General features: G+C 41.0%; 2 protein-coding genes across 7 annotated transcripts; one reads left to right on the forward strand and one right to left on the reverse strand.

Annotated features, from left to right (window-relative positions):
* Positions 1-1,472: 1,472 nt before the first annotated feature.
* LOC112220916 (sorting nexin-12) lies at positions 1,473-12,824 on the reverse strand. Of its 4 annotated transcripts, XM_024382887.2 has the most exons (7): positions 12,704-12,824; positions 12,289-12,570; positions 11,080-11,175; positions 10,828-10,952; positions 10,572-10,670; positions 6,131-6,141; positions 1,473-3,461 (listed from the first exon to the last, which is right to left on the reverse strand). In XM_024382887.2, the coding sequence occupies exons 2-6, from the start codon at positions 12,451-12,453 to the stop codon at positions 6,132-6,134; spliced, it is 495 nt and encodes a 164-aa protein (XP_024238655.2). In that variant the 5' UTR covers positions 12,454-12,570; positions 12,704-12,824; the 3' UTR covers positions 1,473-3,461; position 6,131. The 4 variants fall into 4 exon arrangements, with proteins under 4 accessions (XP_024238655.2, XP_024238654.2, XP_024238657.1 ...); XM_024382886.2 differs by having other exon boundaries at positions 1,473-3,458; positions 12,289-12,799; XM_024382889.2 differs by lacking the exon at positions 12,704-12,824 and having other exon boundaries at positions 10,580-10,670; positions 12,289-12,675.
* Positions 12,825-13,502: 678 nt separating this feature from the next.
* LOC112220917 (forkhead box protein O4) lies at positions 13,503-23,040 on the forward strand. 3 transcript variants are annotated; one of them, XM_024382892.2, is made up of 4 exons: positions 13,503-14,073; positions 15,465-15,937; positions 16,163-17,613; positions 17,836-23,040. In XM_024382892.2, the coding sequence occupies exons 2-3, from the start codon at positions 15,506-15,508 to the stop codon at positions 17,582-17,584; spliced, it is 1,854 nt and encodes a 617-aa protein (XP_024238660.1). In that variant the 5' UTR covers positions 13,503-14,073; positions 15,465-15,505; the 3' UTR covers positions 17,585-17,613; positions 17,836-23,040. The 3 variants fall into 3 exon arrangements, with proteins under 3 accessions (XP_024238660.1, XP_024238661.1, XP_024238659.1); XM_024382893.2 differs by having other exon boundaries at positions 13,503-13,671; XM_024382891.2 differs by having other exon boundaries at positions 13,503-15,937.
* The last annotated feature ends 518 nt before the right edge of the window (positions 23,041-23,558 follow it).

The following is a 23,558-nucleotide window of genomic DNA, read 5'->3' on the forward strand; positions in this document are numbered from 1 at the left end:
TGTTTCAATTGGATAATCACAGTTTGTGTCGCTGAGCAGAAAACAAGCAACTATTAAATCCAGTTTTTAGATGCTACCCCCTCCCCAAATAAAATTTAATATGGATTGCAATGTTTTGTTCTAGCATTTGCACATGTTTCTTCTACTTCCCATCCGGGGCAGCATGGTGCCCTCATTGGATGGCTGATTACCTAGATAAACAGGTGTGCGTGCAAAGTGAGAATACAACATGGAACCCATGTTTGATTGGGGGAGGTAGCATCTAAAAACTGGATTTAATGGGCGCGTTCAACATTGCAGCCGACTTTAAAAACAAGTCAAAACTGACTTATCTATAAATCACCCTGCATCATAAATAACTACTCAGTATTATTTATAGATCAGTCAGTCATCATTTTCCCATGATACATCACCATTTTGATGCTCTTGAACACAGCTAATAGTTTCTTGGTCACTGCTCAGCGACACAAACAGTGATTCTCCAATCAGAACAGTCTACTGATTATGAATGTAGCTTGGGACCCGGTACACATGCTGTTAGAAGGTTGTTATTGGACCATGTCACATTCACATGCTAATAGGAACTCAGACATGTCTAACTTGTTGATTCGTTGAATGTGGCACGTGTATACGTTTCCTAGTTCCGACTAGCATGTGAACGCAGCATTAAGTTTACCATATGCTTCCCAGTCTAAACAGTTCTGGCATATATTTGGATAGAATTTTAGTCTTCGCTGTTGGTGCACATATTTTTTATTGAGGCAAGTCGAGTTTGGTAGTGGAAGTCTACACCCCTTCATTGGTGATTGGTCATAAATTCTACTCCTAATAAGACTGAGAAATAGTGCTTCAATGAGAGACGACTAGTTTTCATGCATATTTCACTTAAGAAATACTTCACCAAAGATCTGAGGTAGATGTAAAATTGCTCAACTAAGACCTCAGCAAAAATGTAAAAATGAATGACAGATTTCTTGATTTACTTTAGATTAATTCAGACTATTTCGAAGAAGTGTTTCTGACTATGTTGTTGCTACGGTGGCTCAAGATGAACAAACAATAATATTGCCGCTTTTTCCTTGTTTTTCAAATTAAAAGGTTTTTAGGGAGTATAAACACAGGCGTTCGCCTAGCCTAGATCTGCCAGGAGCAAACTTAACCTATGTATGCAAACGTCTTTAGACTTTGTCTCATTCATTTATGTCAGAGGTTGCATTTACACAGGAAACCCAAGTCTGGATTCTTTTCCACTAATTGGTATTTTGACCAATTACATCAGATCTTAACTCTGCTATATTGGGCTAGGCTCTTTCCGTCCAGTCTGGTCGCTTCCTTGCCTTTTCTTTCTCTTCTTGACCAATGGTAGGTCTTGATAATTGAAAGACTACTAATTGGGGAAAGTCATTTCCACTAAATTGGTAATCGAGACTAGCCATAACAGAATATTTGTTAAATGAGAAAACCAGTGTTGATATATTTTCATAATCGTTTAATAAACTAACATTACACTGTGGCCAATAACATTAATAAAAAAACAATAAGCAAAAATCAGCCTTTATGTATTTGAATGTCGGGAAAATACACATGAACATATAAAACCCCAATTAAATGTTTGGCGAGTAGCCATTCGTTTTGTTGAGGTGAGGCCGAGGATGTCCGAGGAAGGCACAGTACAATCACAGGGCAGCAGGGACTGTCTTTGTTGCTTGATTACCAAAAATGTCCGGCTGCATCAGTGAAAAAAATTGTTGCTCGCTATATCCAGCAAGAACTAGGACCATGAAAAAAGGTTTGGCTGGAGCTTTTCTGAGCGGTTGGCTATGCATGTACATTTAATGCTGATTGGTTTTGGTTTGCCCACTATAGTGCTGTCAGGGTAGATGTTCAGGCCCATACTGAGCATTTGTCTTGTCACCAACACACAGCTGTTTCCATTAGAGATAGTTCTTTATGGTTGTGTGGTTAGGTTCAATGGATGATAGGAAGATGTTTTCCTGTGGGAGTCTCTGTTAGTGTCTTCTGTCACAGCATGGGCAGTTCCATTGAGGCGATCTCCATTTTGAAGATGTCAATTTTCTTCACGATCAGCTGATCACTCGAGGACCCGGTAAGACATTACTCCAGCAAAGTTACCAAGAGGAATCAGCAAATGAAGTTGGAAGTCCCACCCAATTGACTACATTAAAATGATGGAAGCCCTCAATGGAGCTGCCCATGCCAATACGGACTTTTGGCCACTAGAGGCCCCTATAATTCTGTATAGACATTAGGCAATAATTACTTCTTCTCGCATCAAAGCGCCGATTGGTTGGATAAACAGCGGTGTGAAGGGTGATTGTCAGGGCTGCAGGGCATTCAGACTGAGAGGGCCGATCTTTGTACAATCAGCCTCACCCCACACATTCAACAGATATGAGTGAACAGTTGCACCAAAACACTGCATACATTTCCTTCTGAGACACAACCCTGGATCAGCAAGTGTAAAAATATGTATCCTGCTGGACATTCTTTTTTGCCATCGATCAACCTTTATTTCACAAGTTAAAACAAACAAAAAAATCCTACAACAGTGTTGCAGTAGAGAAGAGATGTTTAGAACGATTATGTGGCCACGGTGGTGAGAAGCTAGGTTGGGAGTTTTCCCAAGAAGATCGGGGTTAACATCCCTGCTATTGCAGCAAGTGCCATGGAAATCTTTGATGACAATTGAGATTGTATGAATATTTGTCCCCAAAAACTCAATCATAATTCTTCGCAAAAATACAATTCTAGTGTGGAATCATTCCTCAATCAAGATTCATGAATGAATTGTCAAGTACATATACATGAATAAAAGAGTATTTTAATGGGACGTAATATAATTGTTTTCTTTGTGTTTGGCAAGTCAGGTGGGCCAGGTTTCCCTTTGAAAATCTAGAGATCAATCTCTATAACTAAGAAAAACTAGGGGCTCTGGAATAAGTATTCAGAGCCTTTGTCATTTTCACATGAGAAATTTACACCAAATGCTACTTCACCAAGCAAAATTCATGAGTTAGGAAGCAAACTTCTGTTACTGAAACAACGCAGTATTCTCTAATTTGGTGTTAACTATTACTAAAATCATTAGCCTTAATGACTCAGCCTAAAGTCAAGTAGAAAATGTTCTTGTTTCAAAAGGTAGCTTACTAACTCACTCGTTTCATGAATTCACCTTCTCCACCCTCAAACATCAGCTACAAGTTAAATGCTCTGTATGTAAGTATCCTGACAGCTTCCCCAGACATAGATTACAAATAAGATATGTATATATGTACATCATATTTACAGAGCGTTCCAACACAGATGCAGGTGTTAAGGAGGATGTGAGGGGAGGCCCCCTTTGGAAGAGGCAACGTGAGCTCTAGTGATAAAGCCAAACAGCCAGGGGGTGTAGGGTGCGGGGGGGCTGGGCTGAGTAGATCATTTCCATCCCCGGTCTGCTATAAAGGAAAACAATTCACAGGTAATTCATGGCCTCATTAGCATCTGAACATTAGTTGCCATTTCTACAGTTACCTTTATAGCCTTGCTACACTTCGTAGACCAAGTCTTTAAAAAGTCTAAACAAAAAAAAGGCACATAGAACATTACTGTTCAACAAGTAAAGCCTATAACATAGTAGCTACTAGGAAGAGAGAAGAAAAAAAAAAGAAAAAGTAGGGTCGGTGTGTGTAGGTTAGTTTTAGGCTCCAATGCTATGGCTGGGTTAACAATCTATCAAAGAAAAATAAGTGATATGATTTTGGGGGTATGTTCCATTTGACCCATTAATGACGAAGTATTGGCCGTTTGAAATCAATACTTAAAAAGAAAAATCACATTTGAAAAACTAGTCAGTGATTCATAGGCTGTATCACAACTGGCCGTGATTGGGAGTCCCATAGGGCGGCGCACAATTGGCCCAGCGTCGTCCGGGTTAGGGTTTGGCCAGGATAGGTCGTCATTGTGAATAAGAATTTGTTCTTAACCGACTTGCCTAGTTAAAGATAAAATAGAGCAATTGCGTTACCAGTATCGGTGTACTGTATTAGACGCAGACTTTAGGGTGCTGAAGATGAGAATAGTTGATGTACACTGCTACTTCAATGTATTTTGTAATAAAAAAATAAAAAACTATGGGTGAGATACCAACCATGGTTAGCAAAACAATGAAAAAGTCTGCATGATATACAGTATGTTAGATACCGCCCTCTAGGTCTCACGTAGTGCCCCCTTGAAAGCCTGCATGACTGGTTTGAGTCAAAGGGGGAAGATCTCTACTAAAGATGAATTGTGAAGATCACCCCATGCATGCAACCAGATCATGCCAACAATTACGCAGAGAAAATTAACAAAGGAGAACATTGGACAGGTGCGGATTGAGAAAGTAGAGGTGAAGCGAAGACAGAAACAGTGGGGCAAAAAAGTATTTAGTCAGCCACCAATTGTGCAAGTTCTCCCACTTAAAAATATGAGAGGCCTGTAATTTTCATCATAGGTACACTTCAACTATGACAGACAAAATGAGGAAAAAAAATCCAGAAAAATCACATTGTAGGACTTTAAATTCATTTATTTGCAAATTATGGTGAAAAATAAGTATTCGGGTCAATAACAAAAGTTTCTCAATACTTTGTTATATACCCTTTGTTGGCAATGACAGAGGTCAAACGTTTTCTGTAAGTCTTCACACACTGTTGCTGGTATTTTGGCCCATTCCTCCATGCAGATCTCCTCTAGAGCAGTGATGTTTTGGGGCTGTTGCTGGGCAACATGGACTTTCAACTCCCTCCAAATATTTTCTATGGGGTTGAGATCTGGAGACTGGCTAGGCCACTCCAGGACCTTGAAATGCTTCTTACGAAGCCACTCCTTCGTTGCCCGGGCGGTGTGTTTGGGATCATTGTCATGCTGAAAGACCTAGCCACGTTTCATCTTCAATGCCCTTGCTGATGGAAGGAGGTTTTCACTCAAAATCTCACGATACATGGCCCCATTCATTCTTTCCTTTAAACGGATCAGTCATTCTGGTCCCTTTGCAGACAAACAGCCCCAAAGCATGATGTTTCCACCCCCATGCTTCACAGTACGTATGGTGTTCTTTGGATGCAACTCAGCATTCTTTGTCCTCCAAACACAACGAGTTGAGTTTTTACCAAAAAGTTCTATTTTGGTTTCATCTGACCAGATGACATTCAGTCTTCTTCTGGATCATCCAACTGCTCTCTAGCAAACTTCAGATGGGCCTGGACATGTACTGGCTTAAGCAGGGGGACACGTCTGGCACTGCAGGATTTGAATCCCTGGTGGCGTAGTGTGTTACTGATGGTAGGCTTTGTTACTTTGTTCCCAGCTCTCTGCAGGTCATTCACTAGGTCCCCCCGTGTGGTTCTGGGATTTTTGCTCACCGTTCTTGTGATCATTTTGACCCCACGGGGTGAGATCTTGCATGGAGCCCCAGATCCAGGGAGATTATCAGTGGTCTTGTATGTCTTCCATTTCCTAATAATTGCTCCCACGGTTGATTTCTTCAAACCAAGCTGCTTACCTATTGCATATTCAGTCTTCCCAGCCTGGTGCAGGTCTACAATTTTGTTTCTGGTGTCCTTTGACAGCTTTTTGGCTTGGCCATAGTGGAGTTTGGAGGGTGACTGTTTGAGGTTGTGGACAGGTGTCTTTTATACTGATAACAAGTTCAAACAGGTGCCATTAATACAGGTAACGAGTGGAGGACAGAGGAGCCTCTTAAAGAAGAAGTTACAGGTTTGTGAGAGCCAGAAATCTTGCTTGTTTGTAGGTGACCAAATACTTATTTTCCACCCATAATTTGCAAATAAATTCATTAAAAATCCTACAATGTGATTTTCTGGATTTTTTTTCTAATGTTGTCTGTCATAGTTGAAGTGTACCTATGATGAAAATTACAGGCCTCTCTCATCCTTTTAAGTGGGAGAACTTGCACAATTGGTGGCTGACTAAATACTTTTTTGTCCCACTGTATGTGCGTGTAGATGAATGGATGTATCATTGGTAACCCGCTATACCAAATTTGAGTTGGTTTTTTTGTTTTATTTGGGGGGGGGGGAAAGATTATCACAATGGTATTAGTACAAATAAAAAGCAACCTTACCTTATTCACACCTAAGAAAAGGGGAAAGACATTGTAAGACACAAAAACGTGTGACAAAGAACAGTGATTTCAGGTACCTTAAACCACTGAAAAATGTAATCTGACATTTCAGAACAACCCTTTCATCCCCCTGCTAAATACAGTATTCCTTAAATTTTTACATTTAAAATTGATGAAACAAATCACACACATATACACAAGAAATATCATGCATGTATGTTATGCATAATTATCATATAATTCTACACAATTATGCTTCAAGTAAGCACAACATTTATAAAATATTGATAGAAGTCAAGACTGGAAAGCAGAGGTCATACTTGCATTTACACACACAAAAGTATGTGGACATCTCTTCAAATTAGTGGATTTGGCTATTTCAGCCACACCCGTTGCTGACAGGTGTATAAAATCGGCATGACAATGCCCCCGTGCACAAACTGAAGTCCATACAGAAATGTTTTGTCAAGATCAGTGTAGAAGAATTTGACTAGCCTGCAGAGCCCTGGTCTCAACACCATCAAACAACTTTGCAATGAATTGGAACACTGACTGCGAGCCTGGCCTAATCACCCAACATCAGTGCCCGACCTCACTCATGCTCTTGTGGCTGAATGGAAGCAAGTCCCTGCAGCAATGTTGAAAAATCTAGTGGAAAGTCTTCCCAGAAGAGTGGAGGCTGTTACAGCAGCAAAGGGGGGACAGACTCCATATTAATGCCCATGTTCGACAAGCAGGTGTCCACATACTTTTGTATAGATAGATATGTATATACACACATACACTACTGTTCAAAAGTCTGGGGTCACTTAGAAATATCCTTGTTCTCCATGAAAACATACATGAAATGAGTTTCAAAATGTACAGGAAATATAGTCAAGATGTTGACATGGTTATATTTTTAATTTAAATAATAATTGTGGCAGGGTAGCCTAGTGGTTAGAGCGTTGGACTAGTAACCGGAAGGTTGCAAGTTCAAACCCCCGAGCTGACAAGGTACAAATCTGTCGTTCTGCCCCTGAACAGGCAGTTAACCCACTGTTCCTAGGCCGTCATTGAAAACAAGAATTTGTTCTTAACTGACTTGCCTAGTTAAATAAAGTTACATTAAAAAAAACATTAAAAAAAACAACTTTGCTTTCGTCAAAGAATTCTCAATTTGCAGCCTTGCAGACCTTTGGCATTCTAGTTGTCAATTTGTGGAGGTAATCTGAAGAGATTTCACCCCATGCTTCCTGAAGCACCTCCCACAAGTTGGATTGGCTTGATGGGCACTTCATACGTACCATACGGTCAAGCTGCTCCCACAACAGCTCAATAGGGTTGAGATCCGGTGACTGTGCTGGCCACTCCATGATACAGAATACCAACTGACTGCTTCTTCCCGAAAAAGTTATTGCATAGTTGAGCTGTGCTTTGGGTCATTGTCCTGTTGTAGGAGGAAATTGGCTCCAATTAAGCACCGTCCACAGGGTATGGCATGGCATTGCAAAATGGAGTGATAGCCTTCCTTCTTCAAGATCCCTTTTACCCTGTACAAATCTCCCACTTCACCACCCAAAGACCATCACATTGCCTCCACCATGCTTGACAGATGGCATCCAGCACTCCTCCAGCATCTTTTAATTTTTTATGTGTCTCACAAATGTTCTTATTTGTGATCTGAACACCTCAAACTTAGATTTGTCTGTCCATAACACTTTTTTCCAATCGTCCTCTGTCCAGTGTCTGTGTTCTTTTGCCCATCTTAATCTTTTCTTTTTATTGGCCAGTCTGAGATATGGCTTTTTCTTTGCAACTCCGCCTAGAAGGCCAGCATCCAGGAGTCACCTTTTTAAATCAAATCTTATAAGTCACATGTGCCGAACACAACAGGTGTAGACCTTACAGTTGACATTGTGACGGTTGACATTGTGACGGTTGACATTGTGACGGTTGACATTGTGACGGTTGACATTGTGACGGTTGACATCGTGACGGTTGACATCGTGACGGTTGACATTGTGACGGTTGACATTGTGACGGTTGACATTGTGACGGTTGACATTGTGACTGCTGTTTTGCGGGTACTATTTAATGAAGCTGCCAGTTCAGGACTTGTGAGGGGTTCGTTTCTCAAACTAGACACTAATGTACTTGTCCTCTTGCTCAGTTGTGCACCGGGGCCCCCCACTCCTTTCTATTCTGGTTAGAGCCAGTTTGCGCTGTTCTGTGAAGGGAGTAGTACACGCCGTTGTACGAGATCTTCAGTTTCTTGGCAATTTCTCAAATGGAACAGCCTTCATTTCTCAGAACAAGAATAGACTGACGTGTTTCAGAAGAAAGGTCTTGTTTCTGGCCATTTTGAGTCTGGAATCGAACCAAATGCTGATGCTCCAGCAACTCAACTAGTCTAAAGAAGGACAGTTTTATTTCTTCTTTAATGAGAACAGTTTTCAACTGACCTAAGAAAATTGCAAAAGGGTTTTCTAATGATCAATTAGCCTTTTAAAATGATAAACTTGGATTAGCTAACAACATGCCATTGGAACACAGGAGTGATGGTTGCTGATAAGTGGGCCTCTGTACATCTATGTAGATGTTCCATTAAAAATAAGCCGTTTCCAGCTACAATAGTCATTTACAACATTAATGTCTACACAATATCTCCGACAAACTTGATGTTATTTCAATGGATAATTGTTTTTGCTTTTCTTTTAAAAACTAAGACATTTCTAAGTGGCCCCAAACTTATGAACTGTAGTGTAAATACATATACTTTGCATTTGGAAAGTATTCAGACCCATTGACTTGTTTCACATTTTGTTACATCATAGCTTAATTCTATAATTGATTAAATAGTTTTTCCCTTCTTCCTCAATCTACACACAATACCCCATAATGACAAAGCAAAAAGATGTTGTATATGTTGGCTAATTTATTATAAATAAACTGAAATCACATTTACTTAAGTATTCAGACTTTTTACTCAGTACTTTGACACACCTTTGGCAGCCTCGAGTCTTCTTGGGTATGACACGACAAGCTTGACACCTGTATTTGGGGAGTTTCTTCCATTCTTCTCTGCAGATCCTCAAGATCTGTCAGGTTGGATGGGGAGCGTTGCTGCACAGCTATTTTCAGGCCTCTCCAGAGGTTTGATCGGGTTCAAGTCCAGGCTCTGGCAGGGCCACTCAAGGACATTGAGACTTGTCCCATTGACACTTCTGCGTTGTCTTGGCTGTGTGCTTAGGGTCGTTGTCCTATTGGAAGGTGAACCTTCCTGAGCAGGTTTTCATCAAGGATCTCTCTGTACTTTGCTCCGTTCATCTTCCCCTCGATCCCAGCTAGTCTCCTAGTCCCCGCCACTGAAAAACATGCCCACAGCATGATGTTGCCACCACCATACTTCACCATAGGGATGGTGCCTGTTTTCCTCCTCACGTGACACTTGGCATTCAGGCCAAATAGTTCACTCTTGGTTTCATCAGACCACAGAATCTTGTTTCTCATGGTCAGAGTCCTTTAGGCAAACTCCAAGCGGGCTGTCATGTGCCTTTTACTGAAGAGTGGCTTCACCACCATGAAGGCCTGATTGGTGGAGTGCTGCAGAGATGGTTGTCCTTCTGGAAGGTTCTTCTCCAGAGGAAATCTGGAGCTCTGTCAGTGACCATCGGGTTTTTGGTAACCTCCCTGACCATGGCCCTTCTCCCCTGATTGTTCAGTTTGGCTGGGTGCCCAGCTCTACGAAGAGTCTTAATGGTTCCAAACTTATTCCATTTAAGAATGACGCCACTGTTCTTGGGGACCTTTAATGCTGCCAACATTTTTTGGTACCCTTCTCCAGATCTGTGTCTTGACACAATCCTGTCTCGGAGCTCTACGGACAATTCCTTTGACCTCATGGCTTGTTTTTTGCTCTGACATGCATTGCTAACTGTGGGACCTTATATAGACAGATGTGTGCCTTTCCAAATCATGTCCAATCAATTGAATTTAACACAGGTGGACTCAAATAAAGTTGTAGAAACATCTTAAGGATGATCAATGGAAAGAGGATGCACCGGAGCTCAATTTCACGTCTCAAAGGAAAGAGTATAAATAACTATGTAAATAAGGTATACGTTTTTTTTAATACATCTGCAAAAATGTCTAAAAACCTGTTTTCGATTTGTCATTATGGGCTATTGTCTAAAGATCAATGAGGTTTAAAAAAAAATGTAATCCATTTTAGAATAAGGCTGTAACGTAACAAAATTTGGAAAAAGTCAAGGGGTCTGAATACTTTTTTACATACATATACACACAGTATTTATATTCCTTAATGTAAAAAATAAAATGCTATTCCCTTGCCGGGAGAGATTGATAGAAACCGTTAAGGATCAGCCAGTCCCTCCCACCTACTGCTACCAGCCTCTTCACCACACCCACCCAGTCAGAGCCCCAACCATGCCCATCCTACTTGCGTACTTTTCCAGGAATATAGTTCCGGTCAATGGACTCATCTTGAAGGAACATGTGAAGACAGCGCTCATTCTGGGCCAGTGGATGACCTGCAAGTCTGGTGATAGGAGAGAGTAGCAGGTTTCAGTTAAATAGCAATCATAGTTGATTATTAGTGGAGTCAAAGGCAGATGGCTGGGAGTTAATTTGATAATGACCTGAAATGGAGAGACAGCGATACAGAGAGAAATAATATAGACAGAAACGATACACACCTGTTGATGAACTGCTCCAAGCCTACCCTCCGCTCCTCAATGAAGGACTCCTCAAAGATACCCTCATCTCCTCGGAAGGGCAGCTGTCTTTTTAAAGCTTTCCCAGGGAGAGGGGGCACCACAATCTTTAGAAAGCACACAACTTATCATTAACTTAGTCACATACAAACTTTAATGTATTAAACATTTCTGTTTAGATTAGTATTATACCGGTCCGACATGCAAGCAATTAGTTATGCAGTGTGTAACTACCTTACTGTCTCTCTCCAGCTCATTCTTCAGCCACTCAAAATCACTGTACCTTCTCCGCACAACAGAGTCCTTAAGTTTGAAGATGGGAAGATTTGTCTGCATGTGAAAAAATGTATATTAAATCACTACATTAAATGACAGAAATCCAGGAGTGGCATTTCCAGTACAGAATCCACAGTGACATGGTCAGACATCAGTGCTTACACCAGAACCCTTCACTGATGAATCATTTGATCAGCATCTTGTCTCTGAATCTGTGAAAAACACTTCAGTTTTGTGACACTGGTGTGTGGTGCTGTGTCTAGTGATAATGGATGGTTTATAATGCAACCACATCTTTAGAGTAGGAAAACACAGAGAGATTGTTGCATTAATATGTTGAGATTTGTAGTAGTAAGTAAGGGTATACAGTAGATATTTTTATATATTTTACTAGGCAAGTCAGTTATGAACAAATTGTTATTTACAATGACGGCCTACACCGGCGAAACCCGGACGACACTGTGCGCCGCACTACAGGACTCCCAATCACGGCCGGCTGTGATACAGCCTGGATTCAAACCAGGGTGTCTGTAGTGACGCCTCAAGCACTGAGATGCAGTGCCTTAGACCACTGTGCCACTCGGGAGCCCAGTACACACTGTGCAAATTGTGTCTATCCCTCAGCACATGTAGTCTCTGTTCAGCATGCCCTAGATCTGGGATTTAAGAGACTAGCCCATGTACAAACAGATCTTTCTAATACCATGAAGGTTTAACACCCTAGTGGCTGGTTGCCTATCTCATAACTAGAGCGTTAGCTGGCCCAGTATTCTCCAATCTTGGTCCTGGGGATTCCAAGGGTGTGCAGGCTTTTATTCTGGGTTGGAGAAAAAGCTTATACATCCTACAGAAATCAACAGAGTTTAATAAAAGAGCTATAGCCCATGCTAGTCACTATGTTATCTGGCAGAAGCACTGCTACCTGACTAACACAGTTGTTGGTGGTAGCCATCTTAGTAACGACTGCATCAGGAATTTGTATATAACGATTATTTCAAATGACAAAGAAGTGAAAGACTAAGCATTTGAACAGCAAAAAGTCCAGTCTCTCGAAAAACCGTCCTACCCATGTTCCCTCATCATACTAGCGTCACCTAAACTAGGCCCTGCTAAAATCACCGGCCCCGATTTCAATACTGCAAGCTAGTACAAACCTAGAACACTCACCCGCATTCGCACTTCATAGGTGGTGAATCTGTTCCGGCCAACTCCAATTGTTTGTGGGTCATAAACGTCGATTTCAAGAAAATTGCTTGGGGGGCCATACGCATCTGTGAGATCCTGTGGTTTAGAGTTTAATCGGCGAGTATCTGCAACAGTGGGATCCGACATGTTCGGCTTCAGCTGCGGCTGATCTCAAGACCACACAATTGCGAAGGTTCTTGTTCCGCAGCCAATCGAAACAGAGGAAACGCATTCCTCTTTCCCCAAGTATTTACCGGCGTTAACCTTGACCAATTGCAGAAGAGAATGAAACAATTGTGCCAAAATTAAACGAGTGTAAAACAATAATCATACAGACAAAATGTGATTAAAATATTATCAATGAAGAGAACGACTGTTTATAATTTTAAAGTCTTACAAATTTACAGGACGGCCTATTCTGTTGTAAAATAAATAAATAATTGTTTCCAAAATAAAGACTTTCAGGAGTTTAAATCAGACCAGATGTATATTTTTGTTGTACATAGGTCTAGCTCTACTGTGTATTATTATTCTGTTTACATCACGCGCTGCATTCGATAAACACTCCCCAAACAAAGTTATACTCTGAAATACACTGGGAATTGTAGTTCTTGTGCACACTGTCAGATTATTGTTTAAATAAACACACCGTACCATGCTGATTTAGGCTGATCTTAAACAAATCTAATGAAACGTGTTGCATAGAACACATCGAACATTCCTATGCTTTTCTAGGTTGGTACCGATATTCTTAAAAAAAGAATATCACACTGAAATGAATCATCTTCACAGATCTTTCTGGACACAAATCATTATTTTTGAATGTCACTGTACAACAATGGCAATTTTAAAGTAACCTGACTACGACCTACTTGTTTTATGACAGTATACCGATAGACTGGGACTATTGGTGAAAGTTTGAGTGTCAAATGAAAGAGGGATGCATGTGCTTCAAGACTAGATTGGAGCTGAATGGATCTGTAGCCTAGAAGTCTGGGCTACTTGGGCAATTATATGATTGACAATTGTCGGGTAACTTTCCAGCTTTGGTTTAGGTGTGTAGGTGGTGAGTGTACACTTTAGGAAATGTTACACAATCCTGATTTGGGTATTTTAGCTCGACAGCCGTTCGTTGTTTACATTCGTGCTTAAGAAGTCACATGACTGACTGCATTTCCCAGCAGGCCTCACCACGCATGCGCAGTACACGTTTTCTGGCAGTGGTAAACAGACGTCAGAAGGGAGTCTTCGCCTCGAGTCAGAAATAAACAAAAAAAGATATACGATGAATGAATATTTGGACATCCAGAATAGCCACAAGTCAAGCGAAACTAACGAATGAAAGGGGGAGAATTCCAAAGGAAGGTACTGAAGCCTTTTTTCCGACTTTTGAAAGGATTTTAAACTCCGAAATAACTGGAGTTAGCCAGCAGCTAACTTTAAGTGGCTATCACGCTATTTTAAAAACTACGTTTGGTGTGTGGAGTCGAGCCGAGGTGGGAGAGCCTAAACTCCAAGAAACCGTGGATTACGAACCGTGCTTTAAATTGGCCACAAGACGCGGACTGATCCAATTTTAGGCACACTGAAGGTTTGTGCTCGCGCGAGCATCGTGTGCTGCTGCGTGTCAAGAAACATGGCAGATGGTGACACGCGCTTGCCCGCAATGTGGAGGAGTGTGAAAACTTGAATCAGAAAACCACGGACTTTCTGATCCATTTGTTTCTTCTAATTTTGTTTTACAGACCACCATGATCAAACTGTTCAGTAAGGTTTTGCGCTCAACATTTTATTTTTGTCAGTCGACTAAAATTACTTAGTACTGTAGCCAAAAAAGCGACAGCCAGCATAACATTACTGTTTTGACATCAGAAGTAAACGTGTCATTGCTTAGATAATCAAATATTGCAGATTTTTTTTACTTTGACTATTTTATTGCAAGCTCCATGAATCCAGATTTTGTGTTCACTCTAAGTAATATTGTTTCACGGGAGCAGTGACAGTTAGATGTATGTTGAAATCAAAAAGTTGTTGTTTACTAAATTGCTTTGAATTTTGATCAATGTTCAAACTAATATTATATCAACTCCAGTATTCTATTGAAGCGGGAGGTTATTTCTACGTGCGAAGGAGCGAGACAGCACGTTGTTTACAAGTGCAGACGGTGGCACCGCAAACCTAGTCGGCTCTTTTGTAACAGAGACCCACTGTGGTAATCCTCATTTGTGGGTTATTTGAAAAGTATATGTGTTTGAGGGTAACTTTTATGTTATCATGTTAAAGCAAAACGCGAAATAAGTCAGTTCAATTTATAGTGTTGTGAGAGCAATAATTTTATAGCTAACGTTACTTTTACCTTCATAAACATCGAATATATTTACATTTTCCACAACAAACCACCGAGACAAACGTTTATATATATTTTAAGTATATACCCCACAGTAACACGTTATGTGGGCCATAAATTGTATTAGTCTCTGATTTCAATCCAGATGTTTTGGTGTGCATTCCTCCCCGAGTTCTCTTTGTTCTTTTATACAAACAAAGGAACCGTCATCCCAGCCCTCCTCTGCTCCATGTAAATCGGAAGGTTTATGATAGTTACTATTAAAGGGATTATTTGGGTCCCCTAATCTTCAATCTCAGGATTAACACCGCTATACTGGTGTATCCAGATTATTGTTTCTCTCTTCTACTAGTCCCCTTAATAGAGAATGGAACATAGCGTTTTTGTGTAGATAGTTGAAGTTTATATAGAACTTTTGGTTATACAATAATTACATTAGACAATATAGTCTAATTTTGAACATAGACCCCTTCTTAGATAAGAATAGGCCTACATTTTGGTGTGCCTATTACAAATACATGTCCCAAGATTACATTTTACATTAGTCATTTAGCGGATGCACTTATCCAGAGCGGTTTAGAGGAGCAACTAGGGTTAAGTGCCTTGCTCAAGGGCACATCAACAGATTGTTCACATAGTCGTCTCAGGGATTCAAGCCTTCAGTTACTTGCCCAACGCTCTTCACCACTAGGCTACCTGCGACCCTACAAAAATACAATATTGTTATTTTGATTTAAAAAAAAACATTTTGTTTCAATATCTGTCTCACTATTATTTACCTTGACAATTTATTTTATGTATCATCTCTTAGTTGTCTTCATTTAGGATAGTTGTAGCAAACAAAACTTTACAATGGAGGGTTCGACGGTACCCACGATTGACCCAGATTTTGAGCCGCAAAGCAGACCTAGGTCGTGCACATGGCCGCTCCCCAGACCCGACATCTCAGCTGTCAAACCGGAGGGGGCGGACGGCCCTGAATCTTCTGCGGGAACCCCGCCCGCCGACGACGATAAGCAGGAGCAACAGCAAATCATATCCGAGCCTGAGAAAGTTGTGGTCACAGAGGGAGGAGTTGTAGCCGGAGTAGGTGGAGCCACACCCCGAAAGGGATCATCCCGGCGCAATGCATGGGGGAACCAGTCTTACGCGGACCTGATTAGTCAGGCTATTGAGAACTCTCCAGAGAAGCGTCTAACCTTGGCACAGATATATGACTGGATGGTGAAAACTGTGCCTTACTTCAAAGATAAAGGAGATAGCAACAGCTCAGCAGGGTGGAAGGTAAAAAAACATGCTCATCATTATTGTTATTCACATTGTTAGAACCATGTTATACAGCCAATTTGCTGTGAACACATGATACATTATTACACTGCATTAATTAGTGAATAATGGAAGTTATTGCTTGAAATCTATCGTCAAACCAAGTTGAATGTTTTCTGAAAATTTAACAAGGCACCAATCTTAAAACCCTTTTTCTTGCCCCCCCCCTTTCTTCTAACTCAGAATTCAATTCGCCACAACTTATCACTCCACAACAAGTTCCTGAGAGTTCACAATGAGTCCACAGGCAAGAGTTCTTGGTGGATGCTCAACCCAGAGGGGGGCAAGACTGGGAAAGCCCCCCGTCGCCGTGCTGCCTCCATGGACAACAGCAGCAAACTGCTGAAAAGCCGGATGCGAGCCAAGCAGACCAAGAAGGCAGCAGCAGGCCTGGGCGGGACCACTGGGGGAGATGGCGACGGGGGCGCAGACAGTCCCAACTCCTCCCAGCAGTTCCCCAAATGGGGGGTAAACAGCGGCAGCCCCTCATCCCGTGGTAGCCTAGACGAACCTGACATGTGGACCAGCTTCCGTCCACGCACCAGCTCCAATGCCAGCACCCTGAGTGGCCGGCTGTCCCCCATCGGCCCCGGGCAGGAGGATGAGGATGACCTGCCTGAGGAAGGTCTACTGGGCTACTCCACGGGCAACCTGCCCCCCACCCTCACTGAGACACTAATGGAGGAGCTGGACCTGATCGATGGCCTGACACTGATGACCGAGCAGCAGGGAGGGGCTAGTCCCAGCACAGCCCCACCGGCTCCCCCCACCCCTCTGCCCTCTGCCTCAACACTGCTTCCCCGGGGCTCTGGGTTCCCCTCCTTCCGTCAGCTACAGCCATCCAACATCTCCCAGGCCCCCAACCAGACTGGGGGACAGTCCTCAGGCACACAATGTGGCAACAATAACAACTCCAAACCATTAAACTATGGTAACTCTCTCTTTAACCCCATGCCCAGCCCTGGCTCCCATGGGACTGGTCTCTATGGCACTCATGTTCCCTCCAGCTTGGAGGCGTTGCTCACCTCGGACTCCCCGCCTCCCAGTGATTTCATGATGACCCAGGTGGACCCCCTTATGCCCAGTCCTGGTGTAGTGGGGATGATGGGCATGGGGGTGGTGGGAGGGCGGTCCAAACCAAACCAGCTGTTGCTGGGGAAGGGGCTTGAGCCAAACACTGTGGCATCCATGAGGATGCAGTCCCAGCTCCAACAGCAGCACTCTCAGCTGGGCCTGGGCATGATCCTGTCAGGCATGGCCCAAGACTCTCCACAGCTCTCAGCCCTCAAAGCTCAGCATGCACAGCTGCCAGGTTTGGGGCCTCACCACGGAGGGGGCCTATCCAATGTAGGAGGAGGTCTGCCAGGGATGGGCCAGTTCGGAACGCCGAGCTCCTTCCTACCAAGTCAAGACCGCTTGCCCACCGACTTGGACATTGAGATGTTCACAGAGAACTTGGACTGTGACGTGGACTACATCATCAACAGTGACCTCATGGATGGAGAGGGCATTGATTTCAACTTTGACCCCATAGTGCCAGGTGGGCAAAGCTACTCTGGCCCTGCAACTACGCAGAGCGCCGCCCACAACTGGGTACCCAGCTAACTTCTCAGCAACCTTGCAGTGTTAGCCAGGTATGCTGAAATTATACTTTCAGGTTCTAACCTCTCAGTAGTTTTGCACTCCACAACTAAACCACCCTTTTCTTTACCCATTGCTTTCTTTATCCTCTTCATGATTACCCTTGTTTCCCTCTCACCCTCACTCACTTCCTGTATCCCCTGCTTTGTTCTGGAGATTAATCAAGAACATCATGAACTACAATTTGAACATTTGTCTTTTACTTGTTGTTGCAGGTAAAGATCCCCAATCACACACAAACTCAACGACACCTACAACAAAGAACACACCTGGTGCATTCATTCCTACACCTCATCTCCCTATTGGCTGAAGATCCAATTCCGAAGCAATTTTTTAAACCTTTGTACTTTTGATGAAACCAGACCTCAGACATCCATGTCACGGGCCATCCATGTCCCTCCCCCTAGTAACAGTTGCAACTTTTGGGGACTTTGCTGTATTTTTATGAGTGTTTGAGAAAATTATGACAGAATCTATTTGGAGTGAAAAGATGAAGCACAACTAACAACTCTTAAGTTAATATCACAATGACTATTACTATACCAAAGTAGTTTTAGGATTGATATGGTACACTTCCTTGATGTCTTTGATATTGAAGGTGAAATGGACAGTGCACACAGGAAGAAATTGCCAGTTTTCATATAAATTGTAGGTGGTTAACTATTACCGACAACCACCAACTTGGACATGAAATGACGCTGCTGCATCTTTATCTATGGAGGGAATGAAGTTCCAACACACTCCTCTGGACTTTCCTCAATTCAAATATTGAGAAGATGACACGAGCAAAGGCTGATGTTAAGTCATTGGATGAGACCAAGTTGAAGATATATGATTTCACATTGGACTCCGCATGTTGACCGAACGTAGTCATTTGGTCGCTTGGTGGTACGAAACATGTGCTTCTGTTTCTTTTTCATTGACGAGACCGGAGCTGCAAAGTAACTACGAGTTTTGTCAGTAGTCATTTAACAGTACAGGGTATGTGATATGCATTTACCGCTTGGCATTCATGAATCCGCTCAGTGTGTGCTAAAGAGCAGGGTAGAAAACACTTTGGTGGAGTTTTTTTTATTTTCCTGATGTGCAGTTACACTAACAATGTGAAGAAAAGTGATTTGTGAGCTTTTTACAGGGGGCATTCAAAGGTAATTGTATTTGCCAACAAATTATTTGGTTGACAAAGTGTTATATCATTGAAAGCAGTTTTCCTCCACTGCTTTAAGGGCCGTTTTGAAGGTTTTGCAGAACTGGGTTGTGTTTCAAGGACACTTGGGAGTATTCTTGTCAGGTGGCTCCTGTACTCTAATGGCAAAATAAGAGACTAAACCAAGTTCGGTTGAATCATTTCATCAAAGAAAAGAGGCAAGGTTGTATACATGCTATGTAAATAGACATGTCATGCTATGCAGATCAATCAGGAGAATTCAAAAGAAATCTTGAAGGAAATTGTTAAGATCTCCTCTTGAAGGGTTTTGCATTTAATGTTTTCCTGCAATGTTCTATCCCTTAAAGTAAGGGAAACTGGGGCTTCACGTGGAAATATTTTCTCACTGATAACTTTGTTATACATCTTTTTTTTCATTAAATTAATACAACATGTGAGAAGTAAAATATTTGACTAGTTTAATATACAATTTAGATGGAGGTTATATGTGAAATATTAACATATATGAATATATTTCTATTACTAATCGGACGTTATGGAGAAAAACAATTTCAGATCATTTTGAACGGTCATTTTCTATATATTCTTTTATTTTTTGTAAAAGATGAGATGCATGTAGATTTTATACATAACTAAAAGAACACTAAGAATTACATGGCAGATAGGGGGTGCTTGGGACAAAAAAACTAACATTTTAGTGTAGATAAGCTTCGCAAGTGGAGCCAAAGAAAGAAAGAATAATAACTTGATTTTCCAAATTGACTTGCCACTTAGTTAATTTGACTTGATTATTGTGAAATTTAAATCCAAGTAAAAACCTGCACATGTTATTTACACAATGGAGGACATTTTGCTTACAGCAGTGATGCTGAATTCACATCTCAAATGATGCGGCGATCAAATCTCAGGGTCATTCAAAAATAATAATAATGGAATCATCTTCCTTAAGTGAGTAATCAGATAATCATCAGAATTACATTTATTTTAGGTGAATTTATATGTTAAAATACACGACTGGAAACCAACAGCCCCTCGTGTTTTGCCATTTTCGTGATCGCGAGGCATCCTTGACACAAGGGTCTTTGAACCATACCACTCTCAATTTAACACTTAAAAATATAAATTCTAATTTTACTTTCTAAGATGGAAATAAACGAGAGATCTTTAGCCATGTATATCATAACAATAGTCTTGTTCGAGGTTGTTAAACTGCCAATATTGAACACTATAGCATGTTATTCAATAGCAAGATGCACCATGTCATTTTTCATGTTATTTTTCCTTTTGAAGATGAGTTTTGTTAAGAGGAAGTTTGTATTTAAATACTTGATCATGACAGAAGAAAAGGTTTCATTTATTGTAAATGTGTTTTGTGTTGACCAGTTTTTCATCTGAAATGCATCCTAGATGGAGTTTGACATCCATTATTGATAATTTCACTGTAACCATGTGAATACTTTAGCTTTTCATTTGTATAAAGCACTCTCTTTCTCACAGATTTTTCTATTGACCGGTGCTAGTTGTCATTTATGACATACCCTAAGAGGGCCATAATGCAATGGGTGCATATTTCGATTATTTCAGGGCCTTGAATCATTTGTATGCAGCACAAGGATATTTTGAGTGAGGTTCTGATTAGTTAAATCTGAAATATGTAACTTTTTGGGCAACCTGACAAAATTGTCGTCATTGTAAGCAAGTCTAAGAAGCGGTAGATCTGTTCTATGTGCACTATTTCTATGCTTCCCGTTTTTAAGTTTAATTTTCGTCTTTTACTTTCGATTTTATACACCATCTGAAAATATAATTTTTGGTTATGGAAAATATATTTCACAGTGGTTTAGATGGTACAGTAATTCTCTACACTATGCGTGATTGTTTTGTCACATAAACTGAAATTAGGCAAGCTATTAGAATTTTAGCAACCAGGATATGGCGGAGCGATTTCTGCATAGTGCATCTTTCAAGAAACAAACCTTTTATTTTTCTGTATTGTGATCCCCAAACGTTGTCACTTACAAATAGTTTTGAAATTAAAGTGAATACCATGTATTTTGAGGTATTTTAGTAATGATGTATTAAATGTAAGCAATAGGCAATTAATTTACTGGTCCCATTGATGTACAACAAATCAACTTGGTTGCTGTGATGGATTCCACAGGGTCATACTATTGTTACCATTACCGGGTCTTTGAGACATGTCTTCTGCTTATGCATCTTAGGATGGGTGTGTGTTTGATAGGACTGTATGAAAGTGAATGTGTCAGTGTTGGACAGTAGTGTAACTTGTGTGTTGGTGGCTGTTTGTAAAAGCACAGGGTATAGAGGACATCCTTCTCATAGACTTTATTTGCTCGGTCATGCCTTGAGTAATCTGCTGGAGTTTCAGCCACTGTCACCTACAATTTATGGGCTTTTTACTTTGTATCCTCTAGTCCCTGTAATATTTCCTCTCAATATGTTTCTTACATTTCTTTAATACTAATTTTCTTATAATAAAAGTAGCAGTAGTAATTTTCTTATTTTGAAATAAAAAAAATGGCCCCACTTTTTGATAGTACAGCATTTTAGTATGTGGACAGGGTTGAGTAAGTATTTTCTTTTCAAGGGGGGGGAAGGGGGTCAGGGGTTGATAAGTTGTGCATAGCCAATATGGGTTGATTTATTTGGATTAGTTTTGGTCTTATCACTACAGGAGGACATTTGAATAAAATGTTTTAAAAAATCCCATATGTTGATCACAAATGATTTATCCCATGATCACTACATAACAAAAGTTGTTTTGTCGAGATCACGAGATAATCAAAAGTACCACACATCATCCATTCCTTTGTTCAGATGCACGATAACCACCATTGAGGAGCCCTGTGGCTGCATTTAAGCCCTGAACGTTGTCTGACAGGCAGCACTGTCTCTCAGGCTGCGCGCCACCCCCAAGACCACAGCCAATCGCATGCAATGAACAACACGGCTAACTTGGCCAGTCTTGTGAGCTAGATAAGTAGTCTTATTAGCTAGCTAGCTTGTTATCTATGCAGGTTGTTAGCATGCATAACTGATGTGTATCATTTTAAGGGACACATTTACAGTGGGTGAGCTCCATTCCTAACAGGCTGATCAGATGCAATTTCAGCCTCAGAGGCTGATAAATCAGGATGCTGCCTTGTAAGCTCTTTCATAGGTAAAGCTCCTTGCAGGCAGATTAGCTGTCAAGGTGCTTTATAGGCAAATTAATATCTGATCCAGGGGCTGAGCTCTATTCCTGGCAGGCTGATTAGATTCAATAGCAGCCTTAGAGGCTGATAAAACAGGATGTTGCCTTGTAGGCTGTTTCAAAGGAAGGCTCCTTGCAGACAGCCAACAAGGCAGCATCCTGACTTATCACTCTGAGGCTGCTATTGAATCTGATCAAGCTCTGAGGCTGAAATTAAATCTGATCAGCCTGTCAGGAATGGAGCTCACCCACTGTAAATGTTTATTATCCATAAAACATGAAGTGTCCCTTTACAATTATACACATCAGTTTGCAAGCTAACAATCAGCATAGATTATTTTAATTTTTTTACGAGCTAGCTAGCTCGCTCACAATACTAGCAAAGTTAGCTGCGTTGTTGCTCGCATCCGATTGGCTGTGGTCTTGGGGTTGGCACAGCCTGGGAGACGATGCTGCCTGTCAGGCATCGTTCAGGGCTTAAATGCCCTAAGAAAACTTAAAGGAAAATTCCACCTAAAAACTATATTTTGGTATTTGTTTCATTAGTCCATTGTGGACATAGTCCAAAATGTTTTGCTTGTCAGAAATCGTTTTAAGATATGTAACTTTCAAAATAGAGAAATCATTACATTTTGCATCATACAGGATGATTTCTGTATTTTGAAAGTTACATCTTGAAAATTTCATTGCTGACAAGCAAAACATTTTTGGGTGTAGTTTTCCTTTAAAACATATGCGCTGATCCACGGTGGGCTCTGCCGCTTCAACCATACTGTCAATCATTAATAGGTCCACTCCTATTTATAGAGTTTCTCGTGATCTCGACAAAACAACCTTTGTTATGTCATGATCATGAGATATATATGTTGTGATCTCAACATAACTAGGGGGGGGGGGAAATCATTATTGATATGTCTGCTCTCTAGACATCCATATATTTCTCTCCCAATCGTACTTTACATGTTGTAAAGTCAGCCAGAGATAACGTTGAACACGGTTCTGGAAAGTGGAAATAAACTTTAAACTCTGTTTAACTCATTTAGCCAAGTAATTATTTTATTTCAACATGTCATTGGTTCACTAATATTCACATGTATATTGTTCATGAACTTAATGGTATCAAAGAATATAACATTGGGATGTAATTTTTAAAACGTTTTAACATTGATTCACAATGCTTAATATCTGCCACTAGAGGGAGTACGTGTATAGAAAAAGGATTCTCAGACGCAAGTCCAACATTTCTGAGACTAATGGATTAACATATGTTATCCAATAGCAGCTACCATGTTTTAATCATGTCAGGAGGGAGGGAGGCCTTTCAAAGTAATTACAGATGTATGTAGGACATTACCTTATGAATTAATTCAGGCCTCTGTTGCAACCTGTTGGCCTATGTTCCTAAGAATCAGAGAATGGGAGCAAGTGAGGACTGGTGGGACTGGAATGGAGAATAAGAAAAAAGCTGAACCCAATTCCTTCATCTTTCATGCTGTCATTTATCATAGCTGAAATCAGTTAGCCCCTTAAAAGAAATCATACTGACTGTGCTCTAT

The sequence above is a fragment of the Oncorhynchus tshawytscha genome, linkage group LG21 (genome assembly GCF_018296145.1).
Source record: "Oncorhynchus tshawytscha isolate Ot180627B linkage group LG21, Otsh_v2.0, whole genome shotgun sequence".
In the NCBI taxonomy this organism is placed as follows: Eukaryota; Metazoa; Chordata; class Actinopteri; order Salmoniformes; family Salmonidae; genus Oncorhynchus; species Oncorhynchus tshawytscha.

Coding starts and splice junctions, on each gene's coding strand:
- LOC112220916 (XM_024382887.2), bottom strand. CDS start 12,453: ATGTCGGATCCCACTGTTGCAGATACTCGCCGATTAAACTCTAAACCA. Junction 11,176..12,288: donor CCTATGAAGTGCGAATGCGG/GTGAGTGTTCTA, acceptor TTTCACATGCAG/ACAAATCTTCCCATCTTCAA. Junction 10,671..10,827: donor TTGGAGCAGTTCATCAACAG/GTGTGTATCGTT, acceptor TCCTATCACCAG/ACTTGCAGGTCATCCACTGG.
- LOC112220917 (XM_024382891.2), top strand. CDS start 15,506: ATGGAGGGTTCGACGGTACCCACGATTGACCCAGATTTTGAGCCGCAA. Junction 15,938..16,162: donor ACAGCTCAGCAGGGTGGAAG/GTAAAAAAACAT, acceptor CTTCTAACTCAG/AATTCAATTCGCCACAACTT.